The sequence below is a fragment of the Ctenopharyngodon idella genome, chromosome 3 (genome assembly GCF_019924925.1).
Source record: "Ctenopharyngodon idella isolate HZGC_01 chromosome 3, HZGC01, whole genome shotgun sequence".
NCBI lineage: Eukaryota > Metazoa > Chordata > Actinopteri > Cypriniformes > Xenocyprididae > Ctenopharyngodon > Ctenopharyngodon idella.
In genome coordinates this window covers 25,526,347-25,545,493 of record NC_067222.1, presented here as the reverse complement: position 1 = coordinate 25,545,493, position 19,147 = coordinate 25,526,347, and the positions used below count along the sequence as shown (strand labels likewise).

The 19,147-nt window shown below is 36.4% G+C and overlaps 1 protein-coding gene across 4 annotated transcripts in view; it reads right to left on the bottom strand.

Annotated features, from left to right (window-relative positions):
* Positions 1-2,303: 2,303 nt before the first annotated feature.
* Positions 2,304-19,147, bottom strand: part of stat5a (signal transducer and activator of transcription 5a) — an 86,220-nt gene continuing 69,376 nt past the window's right edge. For 3 of the 4 annotated variants that reach the window (XM_051889625.1, XM_051889624.1, XM_051889627.1), the window contains 11 exons: positions 18,363-18,542; positions 18,003-18,090; positions 17,520-17,642; positions 16,833-16,925; positions 14,178-14,384; positions 10,029-10,123; positions 8,858-9,000; positions 8,356-8,511; positions 7,370-7,421; positions 6,048-6,152; positions 2,304-4,249 (listed from right to left, as the gene is read on the bottom strand). In XM_051889625.1, the coding sequence (XP_051745585.1) occupies positions 4,126-4,249; positions 6,048-6,152; positions 7,370-7,421; positions 8,356-8,511; positions 8,858-9,000; positions 10,029-10,123; positions 14,178-14,384; positions 16,833-16,925; positions 17,520-17,642; positions 18,003-18,090; positions 18,363-18,542 (1,366 nt within the window). In that variant the 3' untranslated portion in view covers positions 2,304-4,125. Of the gene's footprint in view, positions 4,250-4,335; positions 4,388-6,047; positions 6,153-7,369; positions 7,422-8,355; positions 8,512-8,857; positions 9,001-10,028; positions 10,124-14,177; positions 14,385-16,832; positions 16,926-17,519; positions 17,643-18,002; positions 18,091-18,362; positions 18,543-19,147 lie in introns of all 4 variants that reach the window. The other variant, XM_051889628.1, reaches the window with a different exon arrangement.

Genomic DNA, 19,147 nt, shown 5'->3' with positions numbered 1-19,147 from the left:
ACAAAACACTTCCGTTATTGTTATGTAAAACAAAAACAAAAAAAATAGAAAAAAGTGATAAAGGATGAGTATGACACTATTGTTTTGTCGACGTTTCACGAAACAGCGCCATGACATGTATGAATGAAAGCGAGGCTCTGGGACTTACCGTGTTTTCAATGGCATCCGCTGTAAAAAGCTGTAAAAAGCTCCTAAATTATATCACTTATAATTTTCCACAGCTCATGTTGTATTTTGTCTCCGGAAATTTCTTTGAAATATATTTTTTCGCAGTGTTTCGTCAGCAGAACAATCCAAAAACACATTAAATAATGGTATTCTACTACAGTACACTGAAGAGATGTACTGTAGGCCTAGTCCTCAGCCTCGCTTTCATTCCGTTAAATTAAAGGTGCAATATGTAATAATTTTGCAGTAAAATATCCAAAAACCACTAGGCCAGTGTTATATATTTTGTTCACTTGAGTACTTAAAATATCCCAAATGTTTGCAACTATTTGTAAATCGTTAGAAAATTGCAATTTTAACCAAGGCTCCGGGACGTGTGAGGAGTCGCCTGTGAATCGCGTCATACACGTTGCCCTCGGTTCCGGTTTTATTTTGTAGAAACCATGGAAACACAAAAGATAGACAAGGAAGCAACTGTTTTGATATATTTATAGACAGAAAAACTAATTATTGTTATATAGTTCAACACGTTTAGTCTTATTGTTTAAATCTAATTTTCTTGATTTTTTGCGAGTACCATGCTTTACCATGCCTCAGAGAAAAACACTATTTTGTGAAGTAGCTAACATAGCATAATCAGATGCAGCTTTATTTTTAGCAACAGTAATACAGAATTTTCTCCATCATACAGTACGTTTTAAAATTAATTGCACGCCATTTATCAACACAAGCCATCCAGCATTTAATATGATATTCTAATACGAATCTAGCTTACTGCAGTGTGCAACAAGTGTCTCACAGCAGCCACCGAGCGAACGCAGAGAGTAACGTTGTATAACATCATTTTCAACACACTTAAATGTATCTAATATGATAAACAGAGCTGTGATACCTCATACTCATGACCGGAAAAGCGGAAGCGGCACCGGCGACTGCAATCGCTCCAGTGGCCTCGTTCAGCTCCCACAACACTCGGTCCTGCTCTGCTTCATACTACAGTAACGTTAATAATCGCATCCATGAACATGATTTCTGCCCGAGTCCTATCCCAATTGTTTTCCACCGGCTGTGAGGTGAAGACCACATGTCCCAAGATTCCGCGCTCAAACTTGCCGTCATCAAGCTGTTGAATAGGCCTCTAGCGACCTCTAGCGGACAGAAAATTTTACATATTGCACCTTTAAAAAGCAAAGATGGCGCTGCTGTTATATGTTACCTACCTCCCCGACGAAAGCTACTTTTGATTGCTAGCTATTGCATTTAAAGTTTTATTTATAGGCTACACTATATATTTATACATACCAACTAACTTAATTTAACTTTTATCAGTACCGAAACTTGTAAACTCTTTTGTATTTATATTGTAGGCTACAATTCATATTAGGACCCCAACTGCCAAAACCAGAGACAACCTTGTGTTTCACTGTCAGATAATAAAATAGATAATAGGTAAGACTATTTTCATTGTGTGTCATTGCGTGCGTTCTTTCATGCATACACATGATGACCTTCATGCTGAGTGTGAGAGAATGGCTCAGATTTGGCAAAATTGACAGTGCAGATGTTGCATGTTGATTCATGTTCACACTCGACATCCATTCTTGCAGTGGGACATTGATGCAGCATCATGACACACCATTATGGGAACCTTCAAAGTCAGGAAAACATCTCTAAAAATCAGGGTTGTAATGTCTTTTCCATTTACATATTTGAAGTCAATCAAATTTGTTTTCACTGACAGATTCTATAACTTTTATGCTTGGTCCGCTGAATGTTGAATATTTTATTATATTCTTGCAGAAAACCACTTCCCAGCTTGAAGAGTCCCACAACTGGAGCCCATAAAAGGGATGGCCTGTTTTTAGTTTATAAAGAAAAAGACAAACTCTAAAAATGCATTTTCCTCAGAAACATTCTGTTAGGAAGAGTGGTTGCAAAGTACACAATGATTAATGTGCTCCCAAGTCAGTCTTTCAGAAAGCGCTGAAAGATCCAGACTGAAAGGCAAAAAAATGGTTTATAATTTTAAAATGTCAGGGTGCACCAAATGATAATCGCACCAATTATGAACCCAAGTTCATTTCATTCTCACAAAAAAAGTGCTCACACCACTTGTGCTGGAGCCCAAAGTATTAAAAAAAAAAACTTTATTGTCAATTCAATTCCTCTTCTCTACAGCCAAACCACAAACATATGACGAACACAGAGCAGAGCTGAACATGCCCACACACACACTCTCTCACACACACACACACACACACACACACATTGACACCTACAGTGTGAAACAACAACATGACAGATCACTTTGAAAACAAAGACAATAAAAAAAGATGAAGAAAAATCACAACTTCTTATGCGGCTCTGCCATGTCAGAGAAATAGAGGTGGGAAGAAAAAGCAAAACTTAAAAAATAAAAAACATTCACTGAGAAGAAACAAACCATCATTTGAGAATGAACAAGATACAGGCATCTAAAAGTGGGCGTCATAAGTCAGGTTTGCAATTAACATACAGTAAGCACACAGTCTCTTCACGTTAACTTCGCTGTTTGGCTTTTTCTTCCATGCGAAAACTCAGCTGAGATTTGAAGTGAAACTACAGAAATGACAGCGACCAGCCCCTTTATGCCAATAAAGGTTTTGGGGATGGCAGAAACTGATTTTGGATCAGTACGTCAGGGCTTTTACTGAGAATGGGACACAGCATTTTGCACTACACAGACGGACGGAGCCATCTAGCGTCCTACAGTAATAAAATAGAAATATGTTAACAAAAAAATAAATTCATATATTCTGGATATAGGTACTTTCTTTTCAATTCGTTGGTTTCTTATTTATTTATTATTTGTGTTTTACATCAACTCAACGTCAATGTCCTGAGTGGGCAAGGCTTTTGTGCAGGCGTACGAGTATGAGAGAAAAAAGGTGCCGGTTGGGAACAAGCTAACCTATAGGATGGCCAGTTAAGAGCATACGAGCAGCATGTGTAACCATGACAACAGGTTCTCTTGTTTTGCACGTTCTGGGAGGAAAGCATGAGAACAGATGAGGTCATCACCTGTTGCGCTGGAGAGAGACAGAGAGAGGCGGTGATGGCCTGTGTAGTGTAGTGTGAGCCGAGATGGTCAGCTGACCTCTCTCTCCCCAATGTGTTTCCATCAGTTTTCGTGGGACGGATGAGAGCGGGTGTATGTGCGTTTCCAACATGTGCCTCAGTTTCAATGAAGTGAGTGACAGGTTGTGTGCTGCTGGGTTGGATGCGGGTGTAACACGGTTCAGATTAAATACAGACGGTAAAGGGATGATAAGACCCATTCAGCCTGTCGGTGCTCATGTAGGTGCACTGAACAGCCTTGCAACCTAAACACTCTTTAGTGTACAGAAGCAATACATTGCAATTGCCATGGTAACAATAATGTTGTCGTCGTCGGCAAGAAAGCATTCGTTTAAGAGTGCAAAGGACAATATGCATTTACTTCAGATGCAATAGATATCTGAACACCCCCAAAATAAAATGACAACCATAAAACAGTTTGAAAGGAAAAAAAAATTAAAATGATTCTTACAGTAGTACATTTCGGTTTAAGGGTTTCACAGACCTTTTGTTCTGTGAAAAGTCAATTTGAAAAATAACAACAACAACAACAACAAAAACAACACACGCACAAAGGAAAAGAGATAGCATGCATCTCTCTCTTTTTTTCTACAATACTGTTTGGTGGTATTTTATTAGAGGAAGGCTCATAGTATTTTTTTCCTTCCATTAGCTCCTTTCTTTTCTATAGAAACAAGGGATGGGAAAATAAGAGGTATGATGATAGGAAAAAATAAGAGATAAAGAACCGAAAGTCATAAAGACCCACACTCAGAAACAAAGGAGGAGAAGAAAATGTGATTAAAAAAAAAAAAAAACATTATTAAGTGAGAAAAGTCACAGATGACGAAGGTTAAGAGGTCATGACTGCTGGCCGCTCCACTGGCCCTCCATCGGTCGACGGAGCAGTTCCTCTACATGCCTCGCTACATCCATGGTGTCATCCAGATCGAAATCGCCATCAGGGTCCAGCATAGGATCACCACTGAGAGAGAGAGAGAATCTTGGTAACTCGCACACAATTCCATGGTATACAGCACATTATAGAAGGTAATTATATTAAATATTTACTATATTAGCTGTTATTATCTAGTCCAGGTGACATCAATAGATATTTTCTGTGCTGGTTTGAAGGAAAAAAAATGAAGAATTGATTTAAATGTTTTAAAGTGCTAAACACATACTGAAATCATAATTACTTAACTAACAAAAATATTAAATTAACTAATAGTATTTAGTAATATTTTGAATAAGCTTTTATTTTCAGTTTTCATTTTAGTCATTTTGTTTTGTGCTTTTGTCATTTTTATTGCTTTTGAATATTTATATTTAGTTTTAGTTTATTTCAGCTTTAGTTTTAGCAATTTTAGTACTTCAAATTTTTTTTTTTACTTTAGTTTCCAAGACAATAATTTGCAAGTTTTTCATCTAATATTTATATTTTATTTTATTTCAGCTTTATTTCAATTAATGAAAACAATTTTTAATAGTTTTACTTAAAGTGCCCATATTACACTTTTTCAGAAATTTCAGTGCAGTGTTATAAAAAAAATGCAGTGTTATAATATAGCTGTTTGTGAATGTAGAAGGTCTGCAAAGTTTCAAAGATCTAAATGTATGATAAATTGACAGTTCGCAAAGACCCGCCCCTTTTAGTTACTGTTGCTACATGCGACAAGCCAGGCCGTTCTCTCGCCACACATCATGTTCTCACGCAGTGAAAAATACATCGCAGAGCAAAGAGGACACTGACAACGTGTCGACAGACAAGACAGAGCAGGTTACTTTTGATATGAAACAAAGTCTCAAATTTCAAATTTTGTAATTTTTAAAGAAATGTAAACAATAAATACCGTTTTGTGACTTTTTAATGTGTCGTGACAGATCGCTGTAGCACCTCAGATCAAGCGGCTCGTGAACCGATCATCTCTTCCTACTAGTTAATTTATAGCATCAAATAAACATGAATTAACATCAGAAGGAATGTTGTTTCAATCGCGGAAAGATGTCAGTACACACCATTTTTCAAGTTCAAGTCCACCTACATTAATCTACTAACACCCCTGACTGCTTTGTCGGACAAAATGGTGGATTTGGCGTTATGACTGGTTAGATCGCTTGTCAATCAAAGTCCTGGCAAAGGGTCAATTTAGCATTAAACGAGTAGTCATTAATTCCAGTCTTACTTCCTGCACAAACCTAAGTAGGTTTGTAACACATTTGCATAATACCAGCTAATGGTTTTCATTGGCTGCCCGCAAACAACCTCTACTTTGACCCGTCCTCAAACACTGAGGCCTGGAAGAGTTTGGTTCATGTTGTCGACATGTCGAGTAGGCGTTGTTTTCTGCACTGCGGAAGCAAATCTACTTTGCAGGACTCGGGCTCGAATTGATACGACAAAACCGACGGCATCATTACTGTTCATATCACAAGTGCTGAGGAAGCCTCCAGAGCTGAAAATCAGATATGGTAATGGCCATTACGTTTCTGACACACACTGTAAGTGGTGGACCAATCACAACAGACTGGGCCATCTGACCAATCAGAGCAGGCTCGAAGTGTTTCAGACACTTAGAGAAAAGATGTGATGCTGCAATGTATATTATGAGAAAAATTCAAGTGTTTTTTGACCTCGGATGCATGTAAATCTATTGTAGGAGACCTTCAAAACAAAATTAGGAAGCTTTAAAATAGCATAATAGGGGCACTTTAACAATACCAACATTGATGCAGAAACATAGAGACAGACAGAAACACACATATATCAGTGCACTACTCACATGGGAGGATAGAGTCCATAAGTATGTTGGGGATTGACAGCTGGAGAAGCCGCATGGTCCATGTAGGTGGGGTTTGCTGTAGGGTCAGGGTTAGGTGTCGCAAACCTGCGTCAACAGAAATGCACACACAAATAGTCAATTATTTAACATAACACGTTATTTTAGCATTATTTATATACTATTATTGTATTTATTAACATTTTGAATTATTTTATTTTTATATTTTCAGTTTTCATTTCAGTTTTGTCAGTTTTTTTTTTTTTTTATATTTCTATTTAATTTTATGTCAGTATTAGTTTTCGTCATTTTAGTATGTCGACTTAAAATGATTTTATTTCAGTTAGTTGATAAAGCAACGTTTGTAATGTTTTAGTGAAGTTCCTAGACATAATTTTGGGAGGAGTGAACCCATTTAATCTTTCAATTAATTTCTGGAGCATTTAAGCAGCACCTTGCTCCAGCATCAGCTGTTTTGGCATTTCCCCAACTCCACCAACATAATTTAGGCATCTTTCTACCATGCTCATCTTCCAAGCATTAGTAGTCCCACTGTGGGGTATATCTAAACTTGAGTTGAAGCCGCTTCCTCGAGCCCCTCCACTGCGGACACAAGCCAAATTTATTTAACCTTAATAGCTTAAAAATGATATGGGCAATTGAACTCATGAAATATTTATAGCGTTTTTAAAGTTTAAGTTTTTAATCTAATGTTGAGAAACAAGTTTGAATCCAGTCCGTGTTACAATATGTACTGATACAGCTTCCTGTAACATTTCCTGTCATCTTTGTACTCTCTTCCTCAATAAAATGTCAGAAAGCTCCAGAAATAATTAACAAAAGACATTCATTCTGTTCAGCTCTAGTTCACAGCTTGCTACAGACTCCAGCTGAGTGCTAGCGGTCAGAGGGTAACCCTTGTAAAAAGTAAGAGCTTGTTTATTAAATCACTCCTTCAGAATGCTAATGAGAAGAACTGAATTATCCAAGTCTGATGGTGTATTACTCCCTGTTGAGTTTGACCGAAGTGGAAGGCTTGCTAACAAGATAGACGGGGTCATCCTCCTATGGACAAATAATGCTGCTAATGAGGCTAACTGAGCTAAGTATATTCTGAAGAGTGGAATGAGAGCAGAGTCTCAAGTATCCGTGGCAACCTGTAACTGCCCGCTGAGCCAGGCCAGTGCTAATATACAAGTGTGCAATTAGGTTTACCGCTCTGAGATGACAGGTTAGCTCCTGAATATCAGAGATGTAAAGACCTGTACTGAGAGGTCAGAAAAACACACATGCACAGAGGTGTGTGTATGTGTGTGTGTACTTACTCTGGCACTACTTGTTTGATCTGTGGTTTGACGTATCCGTCCACAGCTTTAGCTAGAGAGGTGGAAAAGATAAACAGATTATTCCTAAACCATAACATAACACTGGCTCACACTGCTGTGTACACATGAATACAAATGTGAATGAGAACACACACAGACAAACAGACTAGATTACCCAGAGTGATACACTTTCATTTAAACCCCATAATATAAACACACACACACACAAACACACACATTTTTGGTGACATTCCATAGACATAATGATTTTTATACTGTATGAATTGTATATTCTATCCCCTACCCCTAAACCTACCCATCACAGAATTTTTTTAAATTTTTTTACATTTTACATTTTCATAAATTCAAAACATAACTTAGTATGATTTATGAGCTGTTTTCTTCATGGGGACCCAAAAATTGTCCCCATAACACACACACACACCACACACACACCCACACAGGCAGTGTATTAAGCAGCATTGTGCATATTGTGAGAAATTGAATGTGCTTTTAATATGATCATTAAGTTTCCTATAGTCTGGGTCATTATACTAATTTCACAATCCTTCCTTGTCTTGTGACTTGTGAGAATAAAGGTGTTACGACAGATTTTTTAATAGTATCTCTGATTTGAACTTGCAAAACAGTATTCAAGTTGGTACGTTTAATTCATTTTCATGAATCATTTCAGTTTGTCCTTTTAAATGAATCTTTTAAAAAAATCTCAACCCTTTTAATCTTCTTCAAAATTCTCTTAATGTTTTAAAATATAGTTTTTGCAGTATGTAATGCAATAGTGGTGCATATAAGTCATTTTGAATAAATATATTAATAAATAAATAAGTAAATATACACTACTGTTCAAAAGTTTGGGACTGGTAAAATGTTTTCATGTTTTTGAAAGAAGTTTCTTATGCTCAAAAACAGTTCTTATTATCATCAATGTTGAAAACAGTCTTTAGGTAATTAAAGATCAAGCTTACAAAGAGGAGGGGTGTAGTATTTGGAGAAGACCTCATCTTTGGGCCGGTCGGGATAGAGGTACAGGAGATGATTCAGGTCACTGATGCGATCTGCCAGGGAGCGGATAGAGAAGTCTTTGGTTGTGTATGGCATGAGGTTCCACACCATCCTTTCCCCTGTGAAGAACACACATACTCTTTTGGAGAAGCTTTAAAATATATTGTAAGGGCATTTAAAGCCACTGTATGGGATTTTTTTGGAATACAGCACATAAAATGTCCCTACACTCTTAAAAAAGGGGTTCCAAAAGAACCTTTCAGTGATCAGTTCTCAAAAGAACCATTGTTTTTTTTCAGAGTGAAAAACATTTTAAAAACCTAAAGAACCTTTTTCCACTATAAAGAATCTTTTGTGGAATGGAAAGATGTCATATGTTCTTTATGGAACCATTGATGCCAATAAAGAACCTTTTATTTTTAAGAGTGTATTATAAATCAGAATATTAAAAAGTAATGGTTTTACCTGCTTTGTTAGGGTTCTCTGCCACCCAGGCTATGGTGATGCCACCAATTTCCGAGTCACTGAAGCGCAACAGGAAGGTTCCGTTGGGTTTGGACATCAGCATGTCCTGAGCTTGCTGTTTATTCACAAAGCCAAGAATTGCCCTGGGAAGTACAAGCACACAAACACATGTGAACACAAATGCATGCAGAAAAGGGCATTTCCACACAGAGAGGCAGAGAGGCTGTTATCGTGTGTGTACCATTCAGTTTTATCATGATTTGCATACAAAGGATTACAAGTTATGGGCAACTGGGGATTGCGCAGGAAAAAAATAAGAAAATAAAGAGAGAGCGAGCGAGCTAGATCTTATCAACCCCTCAAGAGGTCTCTCAGATCTTACTCCTTTGTTAATCCATCCATGGTTTAATACCTTAATGTATAGTCTTAACCAGCACTATCTCTCAATCAGCCAGTTGCCATGGCAAAGAAGCACTTCATAATGAATATATCCATTATATATATATATATATAAAAAAGGAACAAAAGAACCAGAATGCAACTAGAATGTGATAAATTATGACAGGGGTCTCCAAACTCATTCCTGGAGGGCCACTTGCCTCAATACGCCTGCCTTGAAGTTTCTAGTATGCCTAGACCTTGATTAGCTGGTTCAGGTGTGTTTAATTGGGGTTAGAGTGGCCTGCAGGAGCAGGATTGGACACCCCTGCATTATGACTACTATCTTCTAGTAGCGCAGCCAGGTAAAACATACCAAAACCATCAGAAGCGCCCAGTTTATATTTCAATAATTTATATTAAATTTATATTTCATCCAAAAATCATAAATAATTGTGGCATTTTCTTGCCTGTCAATTAAGTACACTTTCCATTGAAAGTCGAATATAATGGAAAGACGAAGAAATGTCACTGTTATTTCTTTGTGAGATTCACCCTGCTAAGTCAGACAGCGTAAATGGCACATTTCTCAGTGTAAGAGATGTCATTGTTGTGAGGGCATTGAGGAGCAACAGCATTTATTCTTTTTCTGTCTGTTTGTTCTTTGACTGAGCAGCAACTAAGACAAGAGTTTTTTAGGTTTTACACATGGATGAATTGTTATCAGTAACGTTAAATCTGTAGGAGTGTGATGTTTATATTTGTGCGTGTTCTCACAGAAGTCATTTCTTACCCATCATTCCAGTGAGGCTTCAGGTGTTTTTTAGTAAGCTCCATGACACCATCAAACCACTGCCAAAATGTGAAGTTCCTTCCTGGTAAACTCTCCTACAGTGACAAGAAGAAAATCCGGTTTTAAATATATAATTAAAAAAAAAAAAAAAAAAAAAAAAAAATATATATATATATATACACTGATACCCCCTTTCCCCAGTAGCCCCTCACAGCAGAACACGAGATCCAGGGGTGGAGACGGGTAGGTTTAGGGATATGTAAAGTGGGAGGAGTTGGATCTGGATCCAACCTCACCCCCTGGATCTCTTGTTCTGCAGTGAGGACCATCTTTCTCTCTCTCTCTCTCTCTCTCTCTCTCTCTCTCTCTCTCTCTCTCTCTCTCTCTTTGTATGTGTGTATGAAGTTCAGTCCATTTTGACCTCTTCCCAGCAAGAACTGGGGCATGATTAATTATTAGTTTCACTGTTTTGCCAGCATTTTTTACATTGCTATTGCTGATTTTGTTGTCACATTTAGTAGCTTGAGAAATGTGAGATTAAAATAAAGGGAACACTTTGTATAGAGCTGATACAACTTAAGAAATTTTCTTACAGTAACTTAATATAGATAGTTAATTGTTACAATGACTGTAGATTTTAAATCATATCAACTCAACATTTTTAAAGGGATAATTCACCTAAATATGGCAATTCTGTCATCATTTACTCATCCTCATGTTGTTCCAAACTTGTATGAAATTCTTTCTTGGAACATTTTGAGAAATTTTGTCCATACAACGGAAGTCATTGGTTTGGAGTCAAAACTGTTTGGTTTAAAATATCTTTGTGTTTTGTTCAGGTTTGGAACGTCATGAGGGTGAGTTCACTCACAATATTAACTTAAAATAATTATGTAATTGAACATGATTGAAAAAAGGCCATGCAAACTGTTGCCTTAATTTTTTTTCATTTTTTTTTTGCCACATCTATTTTTGTAGGACTAAATCTACAAAGTGTGTAAATATACAGTATTAAATAAGACTTTGTAGCATGTTGTAGACTAGAACCTCTTTAAAGCATGTACTGTATGAAGCTTGTTTTCTCACACATGAAAAAATTTATGAAAGTATGAAAAAACAATCTGTTGAATTTCTGGTACGTGTTCCTCACAAGTGATGTGTTCATTGGAAATGGACATGGAGTTGACATGAATCAGACAGTAAACAGAAGAGCGTGTGCTACAGTGAATGTTCAGGGTTTAAGAAATGCAGGCATGACTGCCTAAATGACAGCATAATCCTCAGCCTCATGTTCATTCTGTTTTTAATCAGTGATCCACAAGCAAAGTCACATTACTTAGGACTGATGACAGGAAGCGTTTGTCTCTTTGTCTCCATCTCTTTCACTTTAATCACTCTATTTCTTAGAACATGGTGTCCCATGTCCAGACTGTTTCAGCAGTTAGAATGGCAGACCACACAGAGACACATAAACAAATGGATGCACACGAACAATGTGGTTCAGATGTGAAAATTTGGAATTTAGAATCTAATTGAAACATGGAAATAGAATATTTGGTAACATTTTACAATAAGATTCCATTTGTTAAAGGTGCAGTAAGTGATTTCTGAGAAACGCATTTGAAAATTGAAATCAACACCCAAACAGACAATTTTGTGAATATTTGCTAGATGTATGTTCAGTGTGTGTTCTGAAAAAAAAAAAAAAAGTGAAAAAAAATCACGTGAGCACCACGACGCATGCGTGTGATGCTGAGACAGGAGCCGGCCAATACTGAGCCGGTATTCGGATGTAAACATGGAAGTGCTGAACTGCGTTCACTGCGTCAACTGCGTACGAGTCTGACAGGGTAGAGAAGAAATTGTTAAATAAAGTCGTTATTTTTGTTTTGTTTTTGCACACAGAAAGTATTCACGTCACTTCATAAAATTAAGGTTGAATCACTGCAGTCACGTTGATATTTTAACAATGTCTTTAATACTTTTCTGGACCTTGAATGACGGCAATTACACTGCTTTCTATGGGGGATAAAAAACATCTCGGATTCATCAAAAATATCTTAATTTGTGTTCTGAAGATGAACGAAGGTCTTACGGGTTTGGAAAGACATGAGGGTGTTTTTAGTACCTTTATGGATCTTGAAAGAGGAAATGTCATTGCTTTGAATGCAGGCCTCTTGTATTGAGAGGGTGAGTAATAAATGACATTATTTTAATTTTTGGGTGAACTAACCCTTTAACTAATATGATAATTAGCTAATTGTAATAGTATCACAGGTTTTTAGGTCGGGTGGAATCTGCGATCTCTGAACCTGTTCGTTTGCTGGCTTCCATGGCTGCAATATGCTGTGTTTTCCACCAACTGCCAACCCGGGGTGTCAAAATACTATTAGGTAACTTGTCAGTGGGTGGGATCACACAGACCAAAACAAAAACAGACATTCCGACACGGAACACATTTCAAAGTTGTTTTTCAGAGAAACAAATATGTGAACTTAGCATATTCCTAAATATCTGCAAACATATAATGGTATTTTATGCTTTAGTACAGTAAATGTTAATTCCAACATTTACTAATACATTATTAAAATCAAAAATTGTATCTATTAATATTATGTAATAGTCCTGAGCTAACATGCTCAAACAATTAACAATTTAATTCAACAAAAATGTATAAATACCATAAGAAATGTATTGCTCATTGTTAGTTCATGTTAGTTAATACATAAACTAACGTTAACTAACTTTTTCATATACATTTAACTTTTGATTCAAGCTTTTCCACTAATGACTTTTGGACCCCACTGCATGAAAGCATCAATCATTTGCATGCTTTGAAGATTACTTGTTGTCTATCTGTGCAAGTGTGTGCATAGCGAGTATTGTATCAGTGACTTATGCATAAATAAACAAAGCCATAAACACAAACGATGCCTGAATTCCAAAGGCCTCTGTTGGGAACACTGCCCGCTTAATGTAGCAGATCAGCACATGGCCATTTTCAAAGGCAGCCACAGCCTTAGGCCTGCCTGCACATCAAAAGCTCTCCGATCAAACCTTACTTCCTGAATAACCATTAACTATTGCAATGGACGAGAGCAATGTCAATCAGATCGGCTAACATGCTGCCCCGGGTCGGCGGATAACCACTTAAAATGAAGAAAACAAAGTCAGAATGATGAGAGACTAGTTTAGGATTAAACCGTCTGTGAGAACATTGCTCTATTATGGCAGTGCTGTTGGGTAACAGGCAGCAGGTCACAGTCATGGTCAGAATTTGTTACAAAAGAACAGGCCATGTTGCTTTCGGCTTAACTGAAGCTCATATAAAGCTGTCAAAACGGTAATTTCATGAACAATAGGGAAGTACAAAACTACTTGTATTCAAGAACAGCTAGACGGAGTGCAACTGTATTCAGTGGATGCAGAAATTTCGATATGGGTTTTAAAATCAGCATGGGACACATCATTATGACTGATTAACGGATGATTTAAAATCGCAACTTACATTTTGGACCCAATATTGGCAGTCAATTGGTCTATTTTTGCTTCGCCAATGAAAATAGTTCAAAAGTTTGGGGTCAGATAATACTTTTTATAACAATAATACTTTTACAATTAATACTTTTATTCAGCAAGGATGTATTAATTTGAGTGACAGAAAAGACTTAAGCCCCGTTCACTCCAAGAATGATAAAGATACTATAAAGATATAAATAACTATAAAGATAACTATAAATTTAACTATAGTAACTATAGTAGCACTTCTTTGGCACTGTTTTGCTTTGTTGTATAAATTTAACTATATTAGCATCCATGCCAGCGGACGATATCGTTAAATTACAGCAGGATGGATTGTGATTGGCAGTCATTGTTTTTATCATTCATCAGCTGGATAAAATTGTTCTGAAAGTGATTCCAGCGATATTGTTTTTCTGTGCCGTTATCATTATGGCTGTGGTATAAATAGGTTGTTTATCTGTTTATCCACTTATTTTTTGGTGTTTTCATTTCATTAGGTATTTCCTTCTATGTATTTTTTTCCTGGTAGAGATGGACAAGGAAAAACAAATGTTACAGAAGAGTGTTGACCTGCTAAACACAGAAATTCAGTCTATTACCGTGGCTGAGAGTGAGTAGCGTATTTACCCTGTTAAACTGTGACCAGGTCATGGTCATGTTGCGGTAGTCCTCCGGGTTGACGCTGGAGCTGCTGAAGGCTTTTTGAGCGAGGAAGACGAGATTCTCCTCGGACAGACCACGATTCGACTGCACTTCAGCCTTGTACTTCATATTCAGAGCCTCACACAACTGCGGCCATAATACCTTGTCAGGCACAATGAAGGGCACCCTTCCCTGAGAGAGAATAAAAAAAACTTATCAAAAACTTTATTTAATGTTTTTAATTTGAAAAATGTTTAAATAAGTGTTTAAAATGTGCACAGTTCAGTTGAATGCTAAAGTTTACCCTCTTTAACTTAATGTTGTTAAACTGAATGCACATAACAAACTGAAATATCCACAAAATTAAAAACAACACTGAAGTATTATTTTTGATATTAAAACAATGTACAATACATCATCAATAAGAGCGCTCCGACCCCTAAAAACACTGTAATTCAAGTGCTCTACATACATTATGTATATGTACTCTGATGCTGATGTACCGTATGTTGACGATTGCACTATATGGACAGAGTAAAATTAAAGTTAAGTAGTTAAGTATCTGTTAAACGGCGTCCTTGACATCATTACTGACTTTTAACTGTTTGTTTTTTTGTTTTTCTGTTATGAATGTATGCTTGTTTAGATATTCTGGTAACACTTTGGTATGGGGAAAACATATTCACTATTAACTACAACTTTTGCCTCAATAAAGTCTTAATTTACTGCTTATTAACAGTTAGTAAGGTAATTGTTGTAGCGTTTAAGTTTAGGTATGGGGTAGGATTTACAGATGTAGAATATGGTCATGCAGAATAAGGCATTAATATGTGCTATATAAGTACTAATAAACAGCCAACATGCAATCTAATAAGCAACTAGTTAAAAGTGAGAATTGTTCCCCATACTAAAGTGTTACCGATATTCTATCAAAGTACAGAAAGCTAAATTGTAATGTTGTTGGTTTACAAGGCTTTAGATGAAATTGAAATTGCAGTCAAAGGTGCAAAAATGTCCCGACCAATGTCAAAATCAAACCTATGTCCTTGGTCTTAAGGATGTTTCTTAGGAAAGGGATTATTATCGGAGGGATATAGTACATCAACTCCTTCACTCATCATATCCTGCTTGATTTGCATAAGTCAATCTGACATGCTCTGTATGCATGTTGCTGCCCTGAAGAAAACTTTATTAGTGACTCATGATCAGTGTTGGGTGTAACGCATTACAAGTAACTTGAGTTACAGATTACTTTTTCAATTAACTAGTAAAGCAATGCATTACTTTTTTTAATTTCTAAGTTACTTTTTCAAACAAGTAACGCAAGTTACTTTGTTTTTTACATTTATTGACTGACCTCCCCATGTTGAGAGAAATAGGGTAAGTTCAGAGGTGTTGTGTGCGCTGTGTAAACATGATGGTTATTGTAGTTCAAGACTAAATGTGAACATGCATTTATTCATCTCACTTGCACTAAAACAGAGTCAGTGTTCCTCAAAATAAATAAAAACAGTGAAATGCAATCTCAGAATTTTACACAAACCTGTAATTAAAAATATTAAATTACACAGATATACTTTATGTATTTATTCTCACTTTATTATTAAGTGTCTTTGCTGCTGACCTTCAATGATACAAATCAACCATACTAATAAGCAGAAATTACTTTAGATTAGATTTAGAAATAAGAGTTTTGAACTTTCTTTGCGTCCTATTCTTCTTTAATCCAAAATGGCCGCACAGCTGAAAGGTGCGCCCTCTACTGTACAGCTGTAAATATGCATTTCCTTCAGCCTGAGGCTTATTCATTTCGCTTTTGGCGTGAAAGGGCCTTTACATTTGCCAAAAATAGAACTTTTTTTGTTGTTATTAAAAAACAAACAAGCAAGCCCAGCCCAGGTGAGAAAAAATAACGCAAAAGTAACGAAACGCATTACTTTCCATAAAAAGTAACTAACTCAGTTAGTTAATTTTTTAGTGAGTAACGCAATATTGTAATGCATTTCTTTCAAAAGTAACTTTCCCCAACACTGCTCATGATGATCTGATACTAGATATCTCCTGCAAAACCTGTATGGACTAATATGGACACTTGCTTTTATTGTGCTTTTTTATAGTTTGACAGCCACTGGTCACCATTCACTCACTTCTCCAAAAGAAATACAGGTTTGGAATGACATGAGGGTGAATAAATGATGACAGGAATTCCATTTCCTTAAAGGAGAATAAGGGTACAGTAAAGGAACGTTAGTCATATGCCATCAGCCATCCAATCAACACCCACGCTATGAAACATGACAGTTTTGTTTGTTTGTTGTGGGGAGTTTGAGATCCTGGAGAGTGGGAGAGAAATTACATTATGTATGGTTTGAAGAATTAGTCTTGTGTGTTGTCAAGTCAGGGCTGATCTTTGATGTTTAATACGGTTAAGTTATAGGATCTTTATTTATCGCCACATGACCTGGGAATTTATTTCCACTACTTTCATGTGATGTCGCCATACAAAGGCCTCATGAGCTTATTACAGGGACAACCTCCCTGGTATTTTGAGTACTTTGCTCAAGGGCACAATAATGATGGCCTGAACTTTAACCACCACACCACCCACCCAAAGATGCACTGATGTTATCTGGAACTAACCGGTTCAGCAAATGCATTGTCCCACAGAACTGTGGCTGTAGCATTGTTGTCTTGACTTCCATGGACAATTACCACCACAGGCAAAGAGAGAGTCTGGGGAAAAATGTGTGGATGAGAAAAAATGAATGAAGCCAGTTGTAACTGACTTTATTATATATAATTACTCTAATAATATTCATTGTACAATACCGTTCAAAAGGTTGAGGTTGGTAAGATTTTTTCTTTTGAATGAAATAAATTATACATTTGTTCAGCAGGAATGCATTAAATTGATCAAAAGTGGTGTTTTTAACACTGATAATAATAATAAATGTTTCTTGCACAGCAAATCAGCATATCAGAATGATTTCTGAAAGATCATGTGACACCAAAGACTGGAGTAATGGCTGCCATTAAAGAAGTAAAGAATAGAAAAGTTTTAAAAACTTTTGAACGGTAATGCATAGCATAAATAAAACAACTATAATTGTTTGCTTTGTACTGCTAAATATACTAAAACATTCATTTTCAATCAATGAACCAAAAAGCAACTCTGGTCTAAAATTTACATAGTCATTCACTAAGGCATGGATGTTTAAAAATGAATGACAATCTTTGTGACTAACATGTGTAAGTTATAATTATTGATAAATCCCTATATGCGGTTCGTAACCATTCTAATTTACTAAAGAGACTTCTCAGTCTCACCTTAACCTGAAATACCAGCTCATTTCCCCCAACACTGAACTGTGATTCAAACAAAATGGTGAACTTCTCCTCTGTAACAGACTCCGCCCCTCGGCGATCTGAACGCCTGATCCGCTTCAGAGACTACAGGATAAATGAGAAAGAGAGAGAGAAATATACCAAGTGTTTATTATAAAGAAAGTTTTAATAAACTTGAAGAAAACATTTTCATTTAAACTTCATTTTATTATAAACAAATAAAATATAGTGTACAAATGTGAGATTTAAATAAATTATAGTATACATATGTACAGAAATATTATTATTTTGTTATTGTTTGTCATGGTTAATGCGTAGCCGAGAGTAGATAGGCAGAGTAAATTACAAATAAACTTAAATGGTGGATTATAGCATACACTGAAACCCCTTACTGTAACAAAGGTTCACACACTCTTACAGAAGTTTTCTCTAAAGTTAGCCCTTAGACGGCCATAGTGCACTCACCATGTTTCTAAAGTGTGCGCTGAGGGTGCCTGTGGTCTGGTGGTACTCCATCACACAGTTGTTATTCAAGATCTCGCCACTGCTGTCACTGTTAGACAGACACATATACAGAGAATATTATTCTCCGTGTAGATATAAAAATGGACATAAGCATTTTAACAAAGTTCAGAGTCCATTAATCGGCAAATGCAGGTAAAAACTGGGTTTGTGCATAAAAATTTGTGTGTGCTCATGTAGGATGGTGTATCGGGATGCCTGATGCTTCGTTTTAGCAGCTCCAGGCATATTGGGCCAATTCACAATGAGTAATCAACACACTCAAAGGAGTTACTAAATACATTGTGTTGTGTTTGTGCTCACTTTCTGGTGTTTTCATTCTTGAGCAGGGCCTTGGCCTGTTGTTCACTGATGATGGTGGCTTTGACCTGCGGTGGGTTCATGTGCACGTTGAGTTTCCCACCTACCAGCAAACGCACTGTCGCAGCAAATTTAGTTTGTGTTTTCAGCACCTGAGGAGGCTGCTTTTCGATGATAAAGGTACTGCGGAGAAAACACACACCCACACATATATTTACTGTACATCCTTATCCAAAAAAAAAATACTATATATCAACAGAAAGAAACGCATGTACACCATCGTTCTAAAGTCTGAGGTTTGTTTTTTTAAAAGAAATTAATATCTTTATTCATCAAAGATGCATTAAATTGATAAAAAAAAGTGCCGTAGTTACATGTTACTACATGTACTTACTATAGTAATACTTGTAATTATGCATAATTTACTGTTAACTAACCCTAAACCAAACCCTAACCCTAACTGTAACTCTATAGTAAGTACATGTAGTTAATTAGTAGTACTCAGTACTTATTTGAGTAATTACAATGTAACTACGGCACTGTAAAATAAAGTGTAACCAAGTTTTTTATTTTCCCAAATTATTCATGCAAATTAATTAAACATTATTCCAGCATTTACAGTTAGAACCTCTAGTAAATTGCGTTATTTTTTGTTTATATTGAGAATCGTGCGAGAATCGTGATCTCTATTTGAAACCAAAAAAATTGTGATTCCCATTTTATCCAGAATCGTGCAGCTCTACAGTAAAGACATTTACATTGCTACAAAAAAAGTAAAAAAAAAAAAA